We start from the raw sequence: 16681 nt of genomic DNA, 5'->3' as shown, positions 1-16681 counted from the left end.
AGGGTTTTAATCTAATTGTGGGTGAAACTTCTAGAAGAAGACGAGGATCAAGCCAAAATGATCTAAGCCATTGATTATAATCTAATCTGAGCCGTTGATTCTCAATTTGAGGATTATAAGAGGAGGCTTGAGGGGCATTTGGAAAACACATTGAGAGGAGATCAAAAGATCGAATTTCTAAAGCATGGCAGTTGCCGGAAGAGGAATTCAAAGTGATCTTTTGCAGTGAGGGGCAGGGATAGTTCTGGTTGGAGATTTCTCCTGATCCGGGAATACGCAACAGAGAAGGCAGAGAGAGATCCAACAGAGGCAATGTAGAGCCAGAGAGGCTGACGAAGGGCCACACAGAGGCAGCGTAGAAGCCTTGAGGAGGTTCGTATTTTGCTGGAGGAATCGATTTTTGAAGCCAGAAGCCAAAGTGTGAGACCGGGAGGTGGAAATCTAAGTTCCTGGGAGGCAAATCGATCAGCAGAGAGAGTGATGCTGTGACGTTGGGCTGACACAGTGACAACAGAGAGGTAGCAAGGGGCAAGCCATTCTGTGGCTGGATCAACAGGATCGCCTGTGATAGTGTGAGGTACTTCTCACTATTGTTCTGTGAGTGATATTCTCTATATTGGATACCCTACAAGGCATCCAAAGATTGTATTCAGAAAAACTACTGCATAATAATAAAACCCTCAGCTGCTGCATCAGTTTTCCCGCATTGGGTTTTTCTGGGGACATTTGTCCAAAAATAACTGTGTAGATGTGTGTGATGTTTATTTCTCTCCTGTGCTATATTTAGTTTCCGCAGTTTTATTTTGGTGTAGGCTGCAGTGTATGTATTTCAGTATTTGTCGTAGAAAATTGCAAGTAACTTGTTCAATTAATTTAACAAGTAGGTGAAATATAATCAGTTTGCTGCAGTAGGAATCAGGTAACTGATTTCTCACAGCTAATGCCTTGGGTAAAGTCTGATCTGTCCCATAACTGTCTTCTAAAGCCTAGCGCTCCTCCAAAAGGTGATATATGCCTCTAGATATGTTGCTCAAGTGATACTAACTATTAACAATAACCTGGCACTAACTCATTAAAGATATTCAAGTGGGATTTATAGCATTTGCCACACAAATCATAGAAACATAAATATATCAATTTTAGAAGTTTTCTTCCAACATTTTATAGCTTGTCTTTCAATGATCTTTCTGGTAATGTTCAATTGGCTACTAATGATCCAGATATTATGAAATTATCTAAACTAAAATATAATTAAAATGTCTAAGCCTAATCTGAAAATAAACTTATTTTGAGTCAACCTTCCAAAATTTATCCTTAAACATGCAATACTTGGACTGTAATTTTCTTGACTGAACCAAGCTCGAACATGCTTCTAACTGGAGGTTGAGTACTGATATTGTATCTTCTCGAGCAGCATTCTTCTGATTTTCCAATATGATGCAAGTTGTGTTTTGCAAGAGGAAGCTATCACAGGAATGTACTACTCATTGTTTTCTAAATACCACTTTTATTCCTTTTCTGTTTGCACAGTCAGTGTTTTGATTTCTTTCACTGAATATGGATAGCATTACATGAACTGAGTGTGTGGTGCTCCCAGAGCAAGGAGTGGTAGCCTTCTTATCTAGAGTATATGTGGTCAGAAGTTTGAATTTTGATAAATATTATAATCTAGTTTATATTATAGAGTCCTTAATTTCACCGCTTTTATCAACAGTCTTATTCTTGCATGCCTACTTACTTGAACATATTACTGTGTTAGGGACTTGAGCTTTAATAATATTACAGGAACAATTCCAGACGCACTACAGGATTTGAGCTCTCTGAAATTCTTGTAAGTGGATTGCTGAACAAACATATATTTATTCCATCAAATACATGCTCACAGTTATGTGAAGTGCAATGTATTTCTCTGGAAACTCTATCAACCTATTATAAGGCAGGTCACAGGTGAAATCATCTGAAACATAACTTACATTTCAATGATTTCAGATTCCTTGGAAACAATAGCTTATCAGGGAAACTTCCTTCCCAAAAAGGTGCATCCCTTGATTACATGTAAATATTCTCTCTCTCTCTCTCTCTCTCACACACACACACACACAGTAACAAATAAACAAACATGTATGCACACATTTTTTTTGTTTTTTTCCTAGATTCTTTGGTAAGATGTGAATGCCCATCTACATAAAAGATGCATAGGTCAAACTGTATTTCAGATGGATGCATATGTATTTTGGACAATGTTCCATCAAGTCTTTGGGATGCGGGAGTTGGGAAACACATCCAAGAGATATGTATAAACACCCCTCAAGTTTTAGGGAATTCCATAGGAGACATTAGAGTCTTCATAATAAGGGACCCCACCTGAAGTACTAAAAAAACAATTTAGAATATTTGAAGCTTGAAATTAAAATGATAAACCATTGAAATTTTATAATCTTATACATAACAAGTTAACTTAATAATTAATAAATCATAAATCATCAATAGACTAACACCATTGTATTTCCCATTTTATTTAGAAAATTGAAAATATAGAAGATAGGGCTGCCTTTCAATGTGTTGTCGCACAGATTGTCACGACAACGCTCAGACCGGGGGCTGTCACCCTGATCCCCGATCTCTTCGTTTAAGCCTGTCTCCCGCCGCTAAGGGGGGTAGACCCTGTGGGATATTGTGTGACCAACTGGGGACCAGTCGGGTTGGGAGACATGAAGGGCAACCAGCACTAAATTGATTTTATTAAATTAATAGACCAGTGCCTTATGACATAAATGATTAAACGATTATTTATCAAATGCTGCAGAAATATGGACTCATTAACAATCGTTTACCATCAATCAACTCAAACAAAGGTTAACTTTTACCAAATGCGAGATAATCAATAAATGCTCAATGGCTTAATGATACTCTAGCAATTAAAATTTCGAAAGATAAAGTGCTTTAAACAACCACGTAAAATGCAAACTAGAGATCACATTCATGTAGTTAATCTTCAAATGAACATTTAAGCATGTTTAACCATATAAAGAAATGATAAATATTATTCCCACATCAAAATTTTAGCCTCAGCAGAAAAGATAAAACATAACAAATCCCTGAGCCAAGACTGAAACTGGCAAAAAATTTCCAAATTTTTTTCTATATTTTTAAATAAAATAAGACTAAACTAACTAAAGATGAAACTTTAAATCTAAAGAAAATTCTAAACTATAGGACAAAATAAAAAGTCGATTTTTTTTTTTTTAAAGCTAAAATATCAAAATAGAACAAAATTGAAATCCTAAATTAAAATCTAAAACTAAAGTCTAAAAAGTAAAAAGAAACTTTTTATAAATTTTTATTTATTTATTTATTATTTAAAAGGCTGCAATAAAACAAAAATAAAGTCCTAGTCTAAACTAAGCTAAAGTAACAAAGCTTGAAATTACTAAAATCTAATCTAAATCTAAATTTAAAACTGAAATTCTTTTTATCAAAACTAAAACGGATAAATCAAATCCTAAAACAAAATCGAAAAATCTTTGAAAAATAAAACACTAACCCTAAGCTAAACCATACCAACGCATAAATAAATTAAAAAAAACAAAAGGTTTCAACGTATGATTGTAGGTTCGAATGTTCGACGGCAGGAGGAAACAGGACGGCGGCAGAGATCAACGATGGTAGATCATGTGATGAGGGAGATTGCGTTTGGAGAGGAAGGAAGAGACCGGCAGTTTGGATGAGCTTAGAAAGGTGCAGGGTGAGACTGAAAGTGGCAGCGTGGGCAAAGAGATTGATACGCAGGTGACTGGCGACTGCTTGATGGATATGCGGCTGAGGAAATCGTGGATCAGGCATAGATGAGTGGAGACTCAAATGTGTTCAGGGGTTTTACTCTGCGCATGTGTAGGTTTGCAGTGTTTATCGTGGGTAGCGTGTAGATTTTTGGAGCAGCAGAGAACAAATATGGATGGCTTGGCGTTGGCAGAAGCTTGGTGAGAAAAAGGAAACGTAAATCACGTGAGACAGGCTGCAGCGTATGTGGGATGGCCAGCGTGAAGCCACTGCGCAGGATGAATCAATGCGTGGAGCCACATCTTATGCAGGTCAATAAAATTCGTGGGAGCTGGAGCTGCGTGGGTAGGCAGCTATGAGAATGGCATAAAAACCCCAAACGCTGCAGATCGAATAAGAGACTTAAGTGCAACAAGCAGGGGTTACACTTCATAAAAAATATTGGTTGTGCTCTACAATGCCCAAATCCACCTGTAACATAACAAAACCCTGAGCAATAGCAGGGAGTTGATCAAATCCTCGGAAGTCTTCAGAAAACCCTGCAACCTATAATGGAGAGACAAACACCCAAAAATAATATGTGCAGAAAACAAAACTAAAACCCTAAATCAACTAAATAATTACAACATTTACAACTTTTCGACTCTTAAGCAGTCAGATTTGTCAATAATCACAGTAATATTATCAGAATATCATATTTACTATGAGATACTTCAGAAATCTCTCATGCATTCATAAAACAAACTTAAATGATAAACCCAGGATCGAAACTGGCTGGGCTCTGCAAGAGAATGCTTGCGGGAGTTGGCTGGTTCAGTCGAGAACTTTCCCAAACGCCCATTGATTTTCTCGATGAGAGTTTCCTGCACAGATTACTTCAACCATCAATAAAGAGAGAAAAAACAGTACTAGATTCCAGATGCAATGGAGATACCTGCCATTATTTCAGAAATCTTATTACCATTCAAACCCTAGTAAGTGAACAAGATACCTGTGTTCAACAATACTCTACATCAAGCTATTACTAATGGCTGAAAATAAAAATATGCAGAAAATAAAACAGCTCACAGCACTTCAGGAGAGTAACACCAGCAAGATTTCAACCCCAAAGTCTTTTTTTATTAGCACCAGAAAAAGTTTACAAGAGAGCTTTCTTCAGCACAAGACTCACAGATCGAATCTGATCTCAAATGACCTCTAGCACCCTATTTAAAGGAAAATTTCCCAACGACTAGTTCGAGTGATCCATGTCACACTAATCTTGACCGTCGATGAGGATCAAGATTTATTTTAATCTCATCCGTCGAATTTTTAAATGCATTTTAATATATTAAACAATTAAAATTCTGCGTTTATTTACTCAAAAATTTGACTTATTATTATTTTTTTTAATTTTTTAATTTTTTAGTTATTTTTTAATTTTTATAATTTAATTTTTTTATTATTTATATCTTTAATTTTTTATATTTTTATTTTTGGATCCTCAAACTTAGCCTTCGAAAAAATCACCTAGGACCTAGGACTTAGGACTTAGGACTTATGAGGGGATCAAAACATTTTCTAACCCTCAAGACACTTTACATCATGACTTTTATAATTTTACATCTCAAGGGGGAAAACCCATTTGACATAGACCCTCATAGACCACCCAGTTCTGCGACCAAATATAATCTAGCGGATCAATGCACTAGGATTCCCCTAAGATTCTAATGATAAAATTCATTCCGGCTTTGGCGTTAGGCTGAAGGAAAACTCTGCCGATCATGGATCGATGAGACAAAAAACCTTCCGGAACGTAGATTATCACTAGAAAATTAGGTCCACCTAGGCAATTTACATACATGACTCATATCTGTTAAGATTATTTACAATTTACACATGTACAACATAACATGATCAGGTCGACAATTACTATCGAATGGCACGGACACGTTGATCAAGCGTTATCCCTTTTGCGAAGAAAAGGGGGTGTACTGCTATGGGTAGTTGACATGTAGTGGTCAACACAATGTTTAGAGGCAGAAATTATATTTTTGCAAATATATTTTTGTTAAAATCATGATGGAGTTCAACAATCAACACCACCAATATCGGAGTACATAAAAGTCTTGGTGCTCTTTATTAAACACCAATTCCATGCCCTCATACATGATGAAATCCAATGGAAACATTGCAATTTGGCCAATCTTTAAATCCTAAAAGTTGTTAAGTTTGCTGCATTCTGAATGGAATATGAAATTCTACTTTCTCCATATGAATTCCGATGAGGTTGGAACCACTATCAAACATTCCTGAAATATTAATGGTAAAGTTAAAAATTTAAGTAAAATGATAAAGAAGGAAAGACAGAAGAAAGCCAACTTTAGGAATTTAATATTAGCAATGATTACCAGGGAGGGGGGCCTGAAAACAATTGAATTTTGTAAAAAGGGAGCATGGGAGAGTCCTAGTTTTTGAAAGACATTTCTGATGTGTTTCCTTTCATCCCCCTTGCTATCTTGTCAACTCACATCTAAGTGAAGAAAGTCCCGATCCACAGATGCAACCTTGAGGTAAGCCTACGAGAAGTACCACTATCACCTTATTACAATTCCTCTCTCATTTTTGAAATGATAGATGTTGAATGATAAAATAAACAAAGTCTAGAAATGATATGTCAAAATGAATGTCTTAGAAGTGAATCTGATTTATGATTTTAAATGAAATATGATATTCACATTTTCACATAGAAATATCAATACGATAACTAAATCCAAATAAAGATATGACTTGTCAAGTAAAGAAGATTTAATATGTAAATGATGCGTTGATGTGATGCTTCATAAGTAAATTCTGGAAATAAGAGAATTATTGCATACACCAATTAGATCAAACAAAAGACAAACAGTCACATTGCACTTTGGATCTATAACTCAAATATGTTTTTTTATGATATACTTTAAGGTAGTTTCCAGATTTGAACAAGTGGTTAGTCACTTCAGAATATTTGGTAGTACAGCATACAACCATGTGCCAGATGAGAAATGCACTAAGTTGGATTAGACTGCAAAGAAGGGGGGTATTTCGTTGGGTATAGCGAAACCTCAAAGGCATATAGGATCTACATTCCTAGCAACAGGAGGATTATCGTGAGATGAGACGTGAAGTTCATGGAGGAGAAATCCTTCATGAGATCTCTAGAGATGTCAACATTTGATCAGTGAGCCAGCAGAAGCTCCATTAGTCCAGCAGCAGGGACAACCATAGGGACAATTGCATGGTCAACAAAGCACTAGTACAATTACCAGTACGAGCATCAACTTAGGTTAAGGGGATCCAATGAGTTCACAACAGATGGAGCAACAGAGGCAGGATGAGGAGCTAGTCGAACCACCCACCACTAGCAGTCAAACCACCAGAGAAGTTCGTCAAACACTGAAGGATGCACAAGAGTTTATGTGGGGTCCTAGGATGGGCAAGAGAGAACATAGACAACCAGACAGGTACCAAGCATTGGTGGCACAGGTTTTTGAACGTTCCAGTTATCAGGAGGCTACACAACATCAAGTGTGGAGGATGCCATGGTGGAGGAGTATAGCTCCATCATGACAAACGATGTGTGGGAGGTAGTGCCTAGGCCTGTAGATAGGTTAGTTGTGGGCTCTATGTGGATCTATAAGATCAAGTACACTGCAGACGACAATGTAGTGAAGTACAAGGGTAGGCTCGTGGCAAAGGGGTATGCATAGAAGGAAGGTATAGGCTATGAGGAGACCTTCGCCCCAGTTTCTATATATACTTCCATCTCGTCAATGATATCTCTAGCAGCGCAGATGGGATGGCTGATTCACCAGATGGACGTCAAGACAACATTCTTAAACAAGGTGATAAAGGAAGAGGTATACATCGAATAGCCAGAGGGCTTCAAGACACATGAGAGGAGCACACACATGTGCAGGCTGAAGAGAGAACTATACAGGCTCAGATAGTCTCTTAGGGCATGGTATGGTTGGATTGACAGGTACATATAAAAGATGGGATTCGTAAGGAGTGATGTAGATTCCAACCTTTATTATCTAATGGTAGTGGGTGAGCCACTCAACCTAGTGTTGTATGTGGATGACCTATTCTTGATAGGGTCATCAAGGCTCATAGAGGAATGCAAGTGGCACCTGGTAGCAAAATTTGAGATGAAGGATTTGGAACTAATGCTTTATTTCCTAGGCTTGGAGGTATGGTAGAGGGACAGGGAGACCTTCCTTGGACAAGGGAGATATACTACGGAGATCCTGAAGAGGATCAAGATGCAAGATTGTAGACCTATGTCCATGCCTATGATTACTAACTGGAGGAAGATAGATGCATCGAAGGTCGAGGACATGGACACGACCTTGTATAGACAATTCATCGATTCACTCATGTATCTGGTCAACACAAGGCCAAATGTCTGTTTCACGTTCAACACTCTTAGTCGGTTAATGGTGGAACAACCTATGAGAGTGAAATGGATAGTGGCGAGACATATATTGAGGTACTTGCGCGACAAAGTCAAGTATGGGTTGAGGTATATTCGAGGTGATGGTGTCAGGTTATGTGGTTATACAGATGCATACTAGGCAAGCAATTCAGTGGATAAGAAAAGCACTTCTGGGTGTTGTTTTAGAGTTGGATCAGGGGTTGTATCTTAGTGCAACAAGTAGCAGAAGTCTGTGGTGCTAAGCTCTGTAGGGGAAGAATACATGGCAGCTAGCATGGCTACATGCGAAGCTATCTTTCTTCTAAAGCTGCTAGTGAGTTTGTTTGGTTATAGGATGGAGGCGACCAATATCTACTGTGATAATCAAAGTTGCATCAGGCTCTCTGATAATCCAGTGTTTCATGATAAGTCGAAGCATATCGATATATGGTACCACTTCATCAGAGATTTTGTGCAACGTGGATTAGTTCGGCCAGAACGTGTTTCCACGACCAATAGGTGGTTGATATAATCACGAAGGGGTTGGGGAGGGAAAAGTTTGTCTACTTCAGGGAGCATATGGGTATAGTGGAGAACACCTTCCTTGCTAAGAGGGAGTGTTACTTTTTGAGTTTGGGGTAGCAACAAACAGGTGTTCTAGTCTTTATGATGTTTAAGAGGCTAAGGAACACAAGATCTCCAAAACCCAAAAAAGGTTTCATGAGAAAAGACTTGGATGTTCAAATTGGCAAATAGGGCTAATTCCACTTTGGACAACTCATTTGATGGAGATGATGATTGCATTAAATTCCTCTTCTCGAGAGGAACAAAATTGACCTAAAGATCATCAAATTTGGACACGGGAAAGTATATTTTTGAATTTTGAGCCCACATGTGCATATTTGATTAGGTCGGCCCTAAAGCAAATTGGACACCCTTGGAAGGCTATAAACACAAGTGACTTGTACCTTATTTGGACATCATCATGGATCATTCTTCTATTCTCTTTCTTGTTTTTGGCTCGCATAGGTGTGAGCTAAGAAACCGGATTCGTTCCCCAGGGCCTACGTATCGCGAATTTGGTGAATCTGACACGATTCGTGCCGATTTGTGTTCGGAAATCGTGACACATCATGTCCGATTGGGACGCGATCGAATCTGGATCATGTCTCGATCGGGCACGACATGTCACGATTTCAAGACGCGAATCGGGAAAAACAACGACCCATGCACCTTTTAAAGAGCCTTTCCTCACTTCTTTTTTCACATTCACTTGTTTACTTTGTTGTGGGTTTGCTGTGGGTGTTTGGGAGCAAGGAGCAAAAGGTGTGGGAACATTTTAAAGGAGATTCAAGCAACAGGTAAGTGCATTTTCTCTCTAATATTTTTGCATTTTTATTACAGCAATTTGCATATGCATTTCTTTTACAAATTTGTGCATTTTTTGCTTTTTTTTTATAGCATTCATGGGTCAATCAAGGGCAGCAGGGAAGGGGCAAAGGAAGGGGAAGAATGTCCCCATTGGAGATGCCCCTCCTCTCCCAATTTCATCAGAGTCTGCTGCAAGTAATGTTGAGGGAAGACTTCCTCCTCAATGTAACATTGACAAATATCCCTTGTGGAAATATGTCACAAGAGAGCAAGGGCCACCCAGCAAGGTGAAGGGAGGAGGCAATGTGAGTTGGAAATGCAGCTATTTCCACAATACTTTCATGAGCACATATTTCCGTGTGAAAGGTCATTTGTTGGCTTTACCAGGTTGTGGAATTGGAGCTTGTACAAAGGTGCCTTTATCAAAGAGGAAAGAAATGGAAAGAGAGTCCAATGTTGGTATGGAAAATGTGGCTGCAAAATTAAAAAAACCAAGAATGATGACCCCCTTCCATTCTTGAGGAAAGGCAGCAACAAATTCCCATTTGAGAGTTCTAGTGGGGGACAAGCAGCAAAAAGAAAGGCAATTTCACTTGGTCCAATGGACAAGATTTTTCAAAAGGAGAAACGAGAAGAGCTTGATCTCACCATTTCCTTTTTTTCTATCAAAACTTCATATCCTTTAATGTTGCACACTCACCTCTATTTATTGAGATGTGCCGAGCTCTAACTCAAGGGGCTCCATCAGGGTATGTGCCTCCTGGGTCAGAGAAGATTAGAATGGCATTGTTGGCGAAGGAAAAAAAAGAGGTGGAAAAAATGCTTGAACCTATTAAAGCATCATGGCCAACACCTGGGGTTAGCATTGTTTCTGATAGATGGACAGATCCAGCACGACACCCATTGATCAACTTCGTGGTGTCTTCCTTGAATGGTCCCGTTTTCTTGAAAGCAGTGGATGCACTTGGACAATACAAGGATGCACAATATATGGGTGAGTTGTTTATTAAAGTTATTGAAGATGTAGTTGTTGATTCTTGTATGCAAATCATTACAGATAATGCACTTGTTTGCAAGGCTGCTGGCATGATTGTGGAAGCTAAATATCCACAAGTGTTTTGGACACTTTGCATTTTCCATTCATTGAACTCAGCACTGTAATCTATTGCTTCTGATGTGCTTTGGATTGGTAACATTATTGAGGATGCACGACATATCCATAACTTTGTACAAAATCATACAAATGCCCTCACTATCTACAAGGAATGCAACAATCTATCATTGTTGAAGATTGTGGATAAATGGTTTGCCTCTTCATTCATCATGTTGAAGAGGTTGAGGGAGGTCAAGACCGCTCTTGGGGCCATGGTTATTTTAGAATTTTGGTTTTTTTGGAGAAAGACAGATCAAGTAGCCTCTAAAAGAGTGGAGGACACAATGTTAGATGATGCTTGGTGGGAGAGGGTAGATCTAGTTATTCAGATCATGGACCTTATCATTTCCTTGCTTCGATTTGCAGATACAGACCAACCCATCCTAGGAGAGGTTTATGAGGGATGGGATTCCATGATTGAGTCTGTGAGGAGAATTATTTTACAGAGTGAGTGCTCCGAGTATGAGACATCATCAGAGGTCTTCTTGACCACTATACATGATATTCTTGTGAGCAGATGGGACAAGAATTGCACACCTTTACATTGTTTGGCTCACTCATTGAACCCAAAATACTACAGCCATGAGTGGCTGAATGGTGGACCTTCCCATAGATTCCCTCCTCACATGGATGGTGAAATCTCACAGGGGAGGAAAGATGCATTCTAGCAAGGTTTTTCAGGATCGCGCATCCCTTGATGAGGTGGAGGATGCCATTGCAGAGTTTTCCACTGGCACTAGTTGATTTGCAGGATATGATTTGATTAGAGACAGGGGGACTAAGTGTAATATCCCGTTTCCGGGATATCCCTCGAACCCAAGCAAACTCCAACCCAACACGTCCAAATGATATAGTGATCGGGAAACTCAAAGTGATAAAAATAACAGTGGTACAACATATAATAATGTGAAAATGAAATATAAGTAGATACTCAAGAAATGCAGAGAGAAATGCTAAGCCATTTTATTATATTGAGTAATGGAATGAGTACAGGAGGTGATCAGAAAGATGGCACCTTGACTTGCACAAGGCAAGTGAAGAAATACACTCAGAATAGCAAAGGAATGGCCTCTCTCTAAACTGCGTCCAAGCTGCTGGAGAACTGTCGTGCTGCTGCTACTACTGGAAATCAAATGAGGATTTGGGGTTGTTCCCCTCCTCAGAAAATGCTGAAACTCTGGAATCAGACTCTACTCAAGAAACCCAGAAAAACCCAGAAAGCTTTTCTGAAATAGCTGACCCCCGAAAATCACCCCCTTGGGGATCTACGTTGTCCCTCAAGGCTCTGCACTGCCACTGAATAGAATCCACCAAAACTTAGCCCGAAACTCTGCCAAAATCCTCCAATATGCAAGAGTTGATCCCTTGCTCAATCTCCTAGCTCAAACCCTCTGTAAAACCCTCAATCCGGAACTCCCACCAAAAGAACTGCGTCCCTCTCTCAAGACTGCGTAGTTATCCAAAATGCTCAGTTCCTCCCCCTTCCAAAGATCAATCCTCCTGCAAAATACTGCTGAAAACTACCTTGCCCGAGAAGGCACTCGAAGTCCCCTGGGGCTAAGGGTGGGATCTCCGAACGGAGACACTCGATGCACTAAACAGTGCTACAGACCAGCTAAACAGCCAGTGTGCTCTAAGTCGAAGTGACTAGCTCAAATGCACATAATCGAATGAAAAAATGAGGAGGCTCCCCTCTTCTTTATAGCGTTGGCCTCTCTCAATCCCAAGGCCCACCTCCTCCAACGTTGTCCCTCTCTTGCCACGTGTTCCTTTCCATTTGCGCAGTCCCTCCAAGTGTCTGCGTGGGCCCCATCTCTGCATGGTCCTGTGGCCCCCTTGGCTCCCCTTTAAGTCACAACGTTGTGCTACTAGGGAGTGACTTTATTCTAAAGGTGAGTTATATCCCCCTTTTCCTCACCTTTCTATTTATAAATAACTATAGAAGGCAAAATTGAGCAAAATCGAATATTCCAATTATCCATAGCTAATTAGGAATATTACAGTCTCCCCCGGCAAAATGTTGCTTGTCCTCAAGCAACTGAAGTGATGGATGCTACAAAATTTTCTCACTCTCCCAAGTGGCATCCTCATCCGGTAAATTCTTCCACCTCACCAAGAATTCCCAGACCGTCTTTCTCCGTAGCTGCCTCTCCCTGGTATCAATAATAGCCTCTGGCTGCAACACCAAATGCCCCTCATCATCCATGGGCGGTAGCTCATCTATCACTGTCACATGTTGTCCCAATGCCTTCTTCAGGCATGATACATGAAAGACGTTATGAATCTTGCTGCCTTGGGGTAACTCTAACTCATACGCAACCTGTCCAATCCTGCGTATCACCCTGTATGGTCCATAAAAGCGGGGCTTGAGCTTCTCAACCCCTTTTTGCTTCAGTGACGACTGTCGGTATGGCTGTAACCGTAGGTAGACCAAGTCCCCTACCTCAAACTGTCTCTCCACCCAACCCCTGTCGGCATACAACTTCTGCTGGTTCTGTGCTGTAGCCATATTATCCTTGAGAGCTCGGAGAATATCCTGACTCTCTTGGATCCAAATCTTGGCTCTCGGAACCTTGCTAGCACCAAACATCATGTCAGCAAAAGATAAGGGATGATATCCATACAAAGCATAGAATGGTGACATACCAATGGACATGTGATGTGTAGTGTTGTAGCAGTACTCCCCCAGATGCAGCCACTTTAGCCATGCTCGCTGCTGCCCACTGACATAGTTACGCAAATAGCCCTCCAGCCACTTGTTAACTATCTTTGTCTGCCCGTTCGTCTGTGGGTGATAACTGGTACTCAGTGTCAACTCTGTCCCCACCAACCGGAAAAGCTCCTGCCAAAATCCGCCCATGAAACGACTGTCCCTGTCACTGGTGATGGTCTTGGGAAGACCATGTAACTTGAAGATCTCTCTGAAGAACAGCTCGGCCACCTGTGTTGCTGTGTAGTGTGCGGATATGGCGAAAAAGTGTGAGTACTTCGTCAGTCGATCAACGATGACAAAGATGCAATCCTTGCCCTGTACCATGGGCAACCCTGTGATGAAGTCCATCGAAATACACTCCCATTTCCCCTCCGGAATGGGAAGAGGCTGCAATAATCCTACAGGATGGCTCATCTCCCCCTTGTTCCTCTGGCAAACATCGCACTCTCGGACATGTTGGAGTATGTACTCCTTGAGGCCCTTCCATGAGAACCTCTCCTTAATGGCCCTGTAGGTTTTGGTAAACCCTGATGACCTGGCAATGGTGAATCATGTGACGCCTGAAGTATCTTCTTCTTGAGCTGAGATGTCTCAGTTAAGAAGATCCGGTCCCTGTAGTAGATGATCTCATCGACCACCCTGTACTTGTCATCAACCACCTGCCCATCTAGAACTTCACATGCAAATCTGTCCTTGGAGTACTCTACTAAGAGTCGAGCCCTCTAGTTTGTGTCCAAGCTCATAAGAGACAACGTGGCTGGTCTACATGAAAGGGAATCTACTACCACGTTGTTCTTACCCTTGACATACTCAATGTCAAAGTCATATGCTTGGATCTTACTGATCCACTTCTGTTGCCTCTCCTGTAGCTGCTTCTGCTTTAAAAAGAACCTGAGGCTATTGTGATTAGTTCTCACCCTGAACCTGTTACCCACTAAATACTGCCGGAATTTGGCCAATGCATGCATGATGGCAAGCATCTCCTTGTCGTATATAGAATACAACCTCTCGTGCGGAAGGAGCTTCCGACTCTCAAAGGCTATAGGGTGACCTCCCTGCATCAATATTGCACCGATCCCCTCTCCCGACGCATCACACTCCAAAACAAATGGCTGCAAAAAATCTGGCAATACAAGCACTGGGCAGCTTCTCATCACCTCCTTGAGCCTGTCAAAGGCTCACTGCGCTGTATCCGACCAACTGAATGCCCCCTTCCTCATCAAATCTGTCAGGGGTGTAGCAAGCTATGAGAAACTCTTGACGAACTTCCGGTAGTAAGTACAAATACCAATGAATCCCCGAAGTTCCGTCACGTTCCTTGGCTCTGGCCAATCTCGGATGGCCCTAATCTTCTCCTCGTGGACTCTCACTCCGTCCACCCCTATGATGTGTCCCAAGTACAACATCTCCGTCAATCCAAACTCACACTTGGAGAGCTTGGCATAGAACTGCTGCTCCTCCAAGATGCGCAACACTGTCTCAATGTGCTGGAGATGCTCCTCCCAAGTCCTGCTGTAAATGAGTATATCATCAAAGAATACCAACACAAACTTCCTCAAGTGACTGCGGAAGATGTGATTCATGCAAGACTGGAATGTAGCTGGGGCGTTGGTTAGCCCGAAGGGCATCACCAAAAACTCAAAGTGCCCATAGTGACACCTGAAGGCAGTCTTGGGAATGTCCTGTTCCCTCACGCGAATCTGATGGTACCCAGATCTCAAATCAATCTTTGAGAAGAACCGGGCTCCTCTCAACTCATCGATCCTGGGTATGGGGTACCTGTTCTTCAGGATCTTCTTGTTCAGGGCCCTATAGTCAATACACATCCTCAATGTGCGGTCCTTCTTCTTCACCAACACTACGGAAGAAGCAAAAGGACTCGTGCTTGGCCGAATGTGCCCAAGGACCAGCAACTCCTTAATGGCCCGCTCAATCTCATCCCGATAGGCCTTGGGATGCCTATAGCGGGTTAGTAATCACTGCCTGTATGCCCTGCTCAAGCTCAATGCCGTGCTCAAACCCCCGGTCCGGTGGCTGTCCTAGCGGAATCTCCCCAAATACTATGGCATACCGGTCAAGGATGGACTGTATCTCTGGGTGCACTGTCTGCCCTGTAGTCCCTGCCTCTGATGTACGTAGCTCTACTGCCCACTCTACGTCTCCCTTCTGGAAGACTGCCTCCATCCGATGAGCCGAAACAGTTTGAGGCGGATGTGTGTTGTTCTCGTATCTTCTCATGCTTCCCTATCTTCTCATCATCCCACTCCATCTCTAGGATCTTCTAGTCTGTCATGACCTTCCCTAGAGTGATAAGCCACTGAACACCCAATATCATGTTGGTGTTTGGAATATCGATCACGAAAAAGTGGTCAGTCAGTGTGTAGTTGCCCATCGTCACTGATAGCTCTGTAACATAACGAGAACACACCATGGTCTGATCTCTTGGGACCAAAACTGAAAAGCCATTGAAGCTCTCTGTCTGTATACCTCTCCGCTCAACCATCTGTGCATCGATGAAGTTGTGGGTTGCCCCACTGTCAACCAAAACTGATACCCACTGGCCACGTACTGTCCCCCGTATGCGTAGCGTCAAATACTTGGGAACTCCTCGCAATGCTGCAAGGGCCCCTCCGGTAGGTGCAAAAGCTGCACCACCCGCTGGTGGTGGTGGAGGTGGCAAACGATCCTATGCGGTATGACTACCTCTTGCCTCCACATCATCCTCCTCATCCTCTTCCCTGCTGCTCTCGGAGAAGACCTCAATAAAATGTGCTTTGCCAGCAGCACATCTATGTCCCGGTGCCCACGGCTCTTGACAGGTGAAGCACAACCACTTCTTCTTCAACTCCCCCCTGGCATCATCATCAATCTGTGCTCGTCCTGGATTCCCCTTTGGAGGCAGAATCCTCACATCCTTACCCTTAAGTTGGAAAGCCTATCTCTGGGGGTAAGGTGTCCGGGTCCTGGGTAAGGCATCTTGTAAGTCCCGGGTCATACTAATAGCATCCTGGAGTGTGGCTGGTCTAGTGGACCTGACTAGACCCCGAAGTGGCTCTGCTAACCCCTCAACATACATGTAGATCCTCCGTGCCGTGGATAGATCTGGCACCATCACTGAAATCCTCAAGAAGTCTGCAATGTAGGTCTCTGGGCTCCCTGTCTACTTGAGCCTCATTAGCTCAACAAAGTGCTGTTCCGGATCCCTTTGGTCAAACCTCTCCATCAATCT

At 41.8% G+C, this 16681-nt stretch overlaps 1 protein-coding gene across 2 annotated transcripts in view; it reads left to right on the top strand.

The window, feature by feature from the left end:
- LOC149227611 (putative LRR receptor-like serine/threonine-protein kinase At1g56140) overlaps window positions 1-16681 on the top strand; it is a 430653-nt gene that overhangs the window by 259499 nt on the left and 154473 nt on the right. Inside the window, exons 12-13 of one of the 2 annotated variants that reach the window (XM_089377834.1) lie at window positions 1760-1831; window positions 1990-2055. The exons of the other annotated variant lie outside the window; for it this stretch is intronic. Coding sequence (XP_089233960.1) covers window positions 1760-1831; window positions 1990-2055 — 138 coding nt within the window. The remainder of the gene's footprint in view (window positions 1-1759; window positions 1832-1989; window positions 2056-16681) is intronic. 2 annotated transcript variants of the gene reach the window in all.

This window comes from Pinus tabuliformis, chromosome J (assembly GCF_031772625.1).
Source record: "Pinus tabuliformis cultivar Carrire ecotype Pingquan chromosome J, CPIR1, whole genome shotgun sequence".
Taxonomy (NCBI): Eukaryota; Viridiplantae; Streptophyta; class Pinopsida; order Pinales; family Pinaceae; genus Pinus; species Pinus tabuliformis.
The sequence above is the reverse complement of the archived record's forward strand: the minus strand, read 5'-3'. Positions and strand labels throughout refer to the sequence as shown.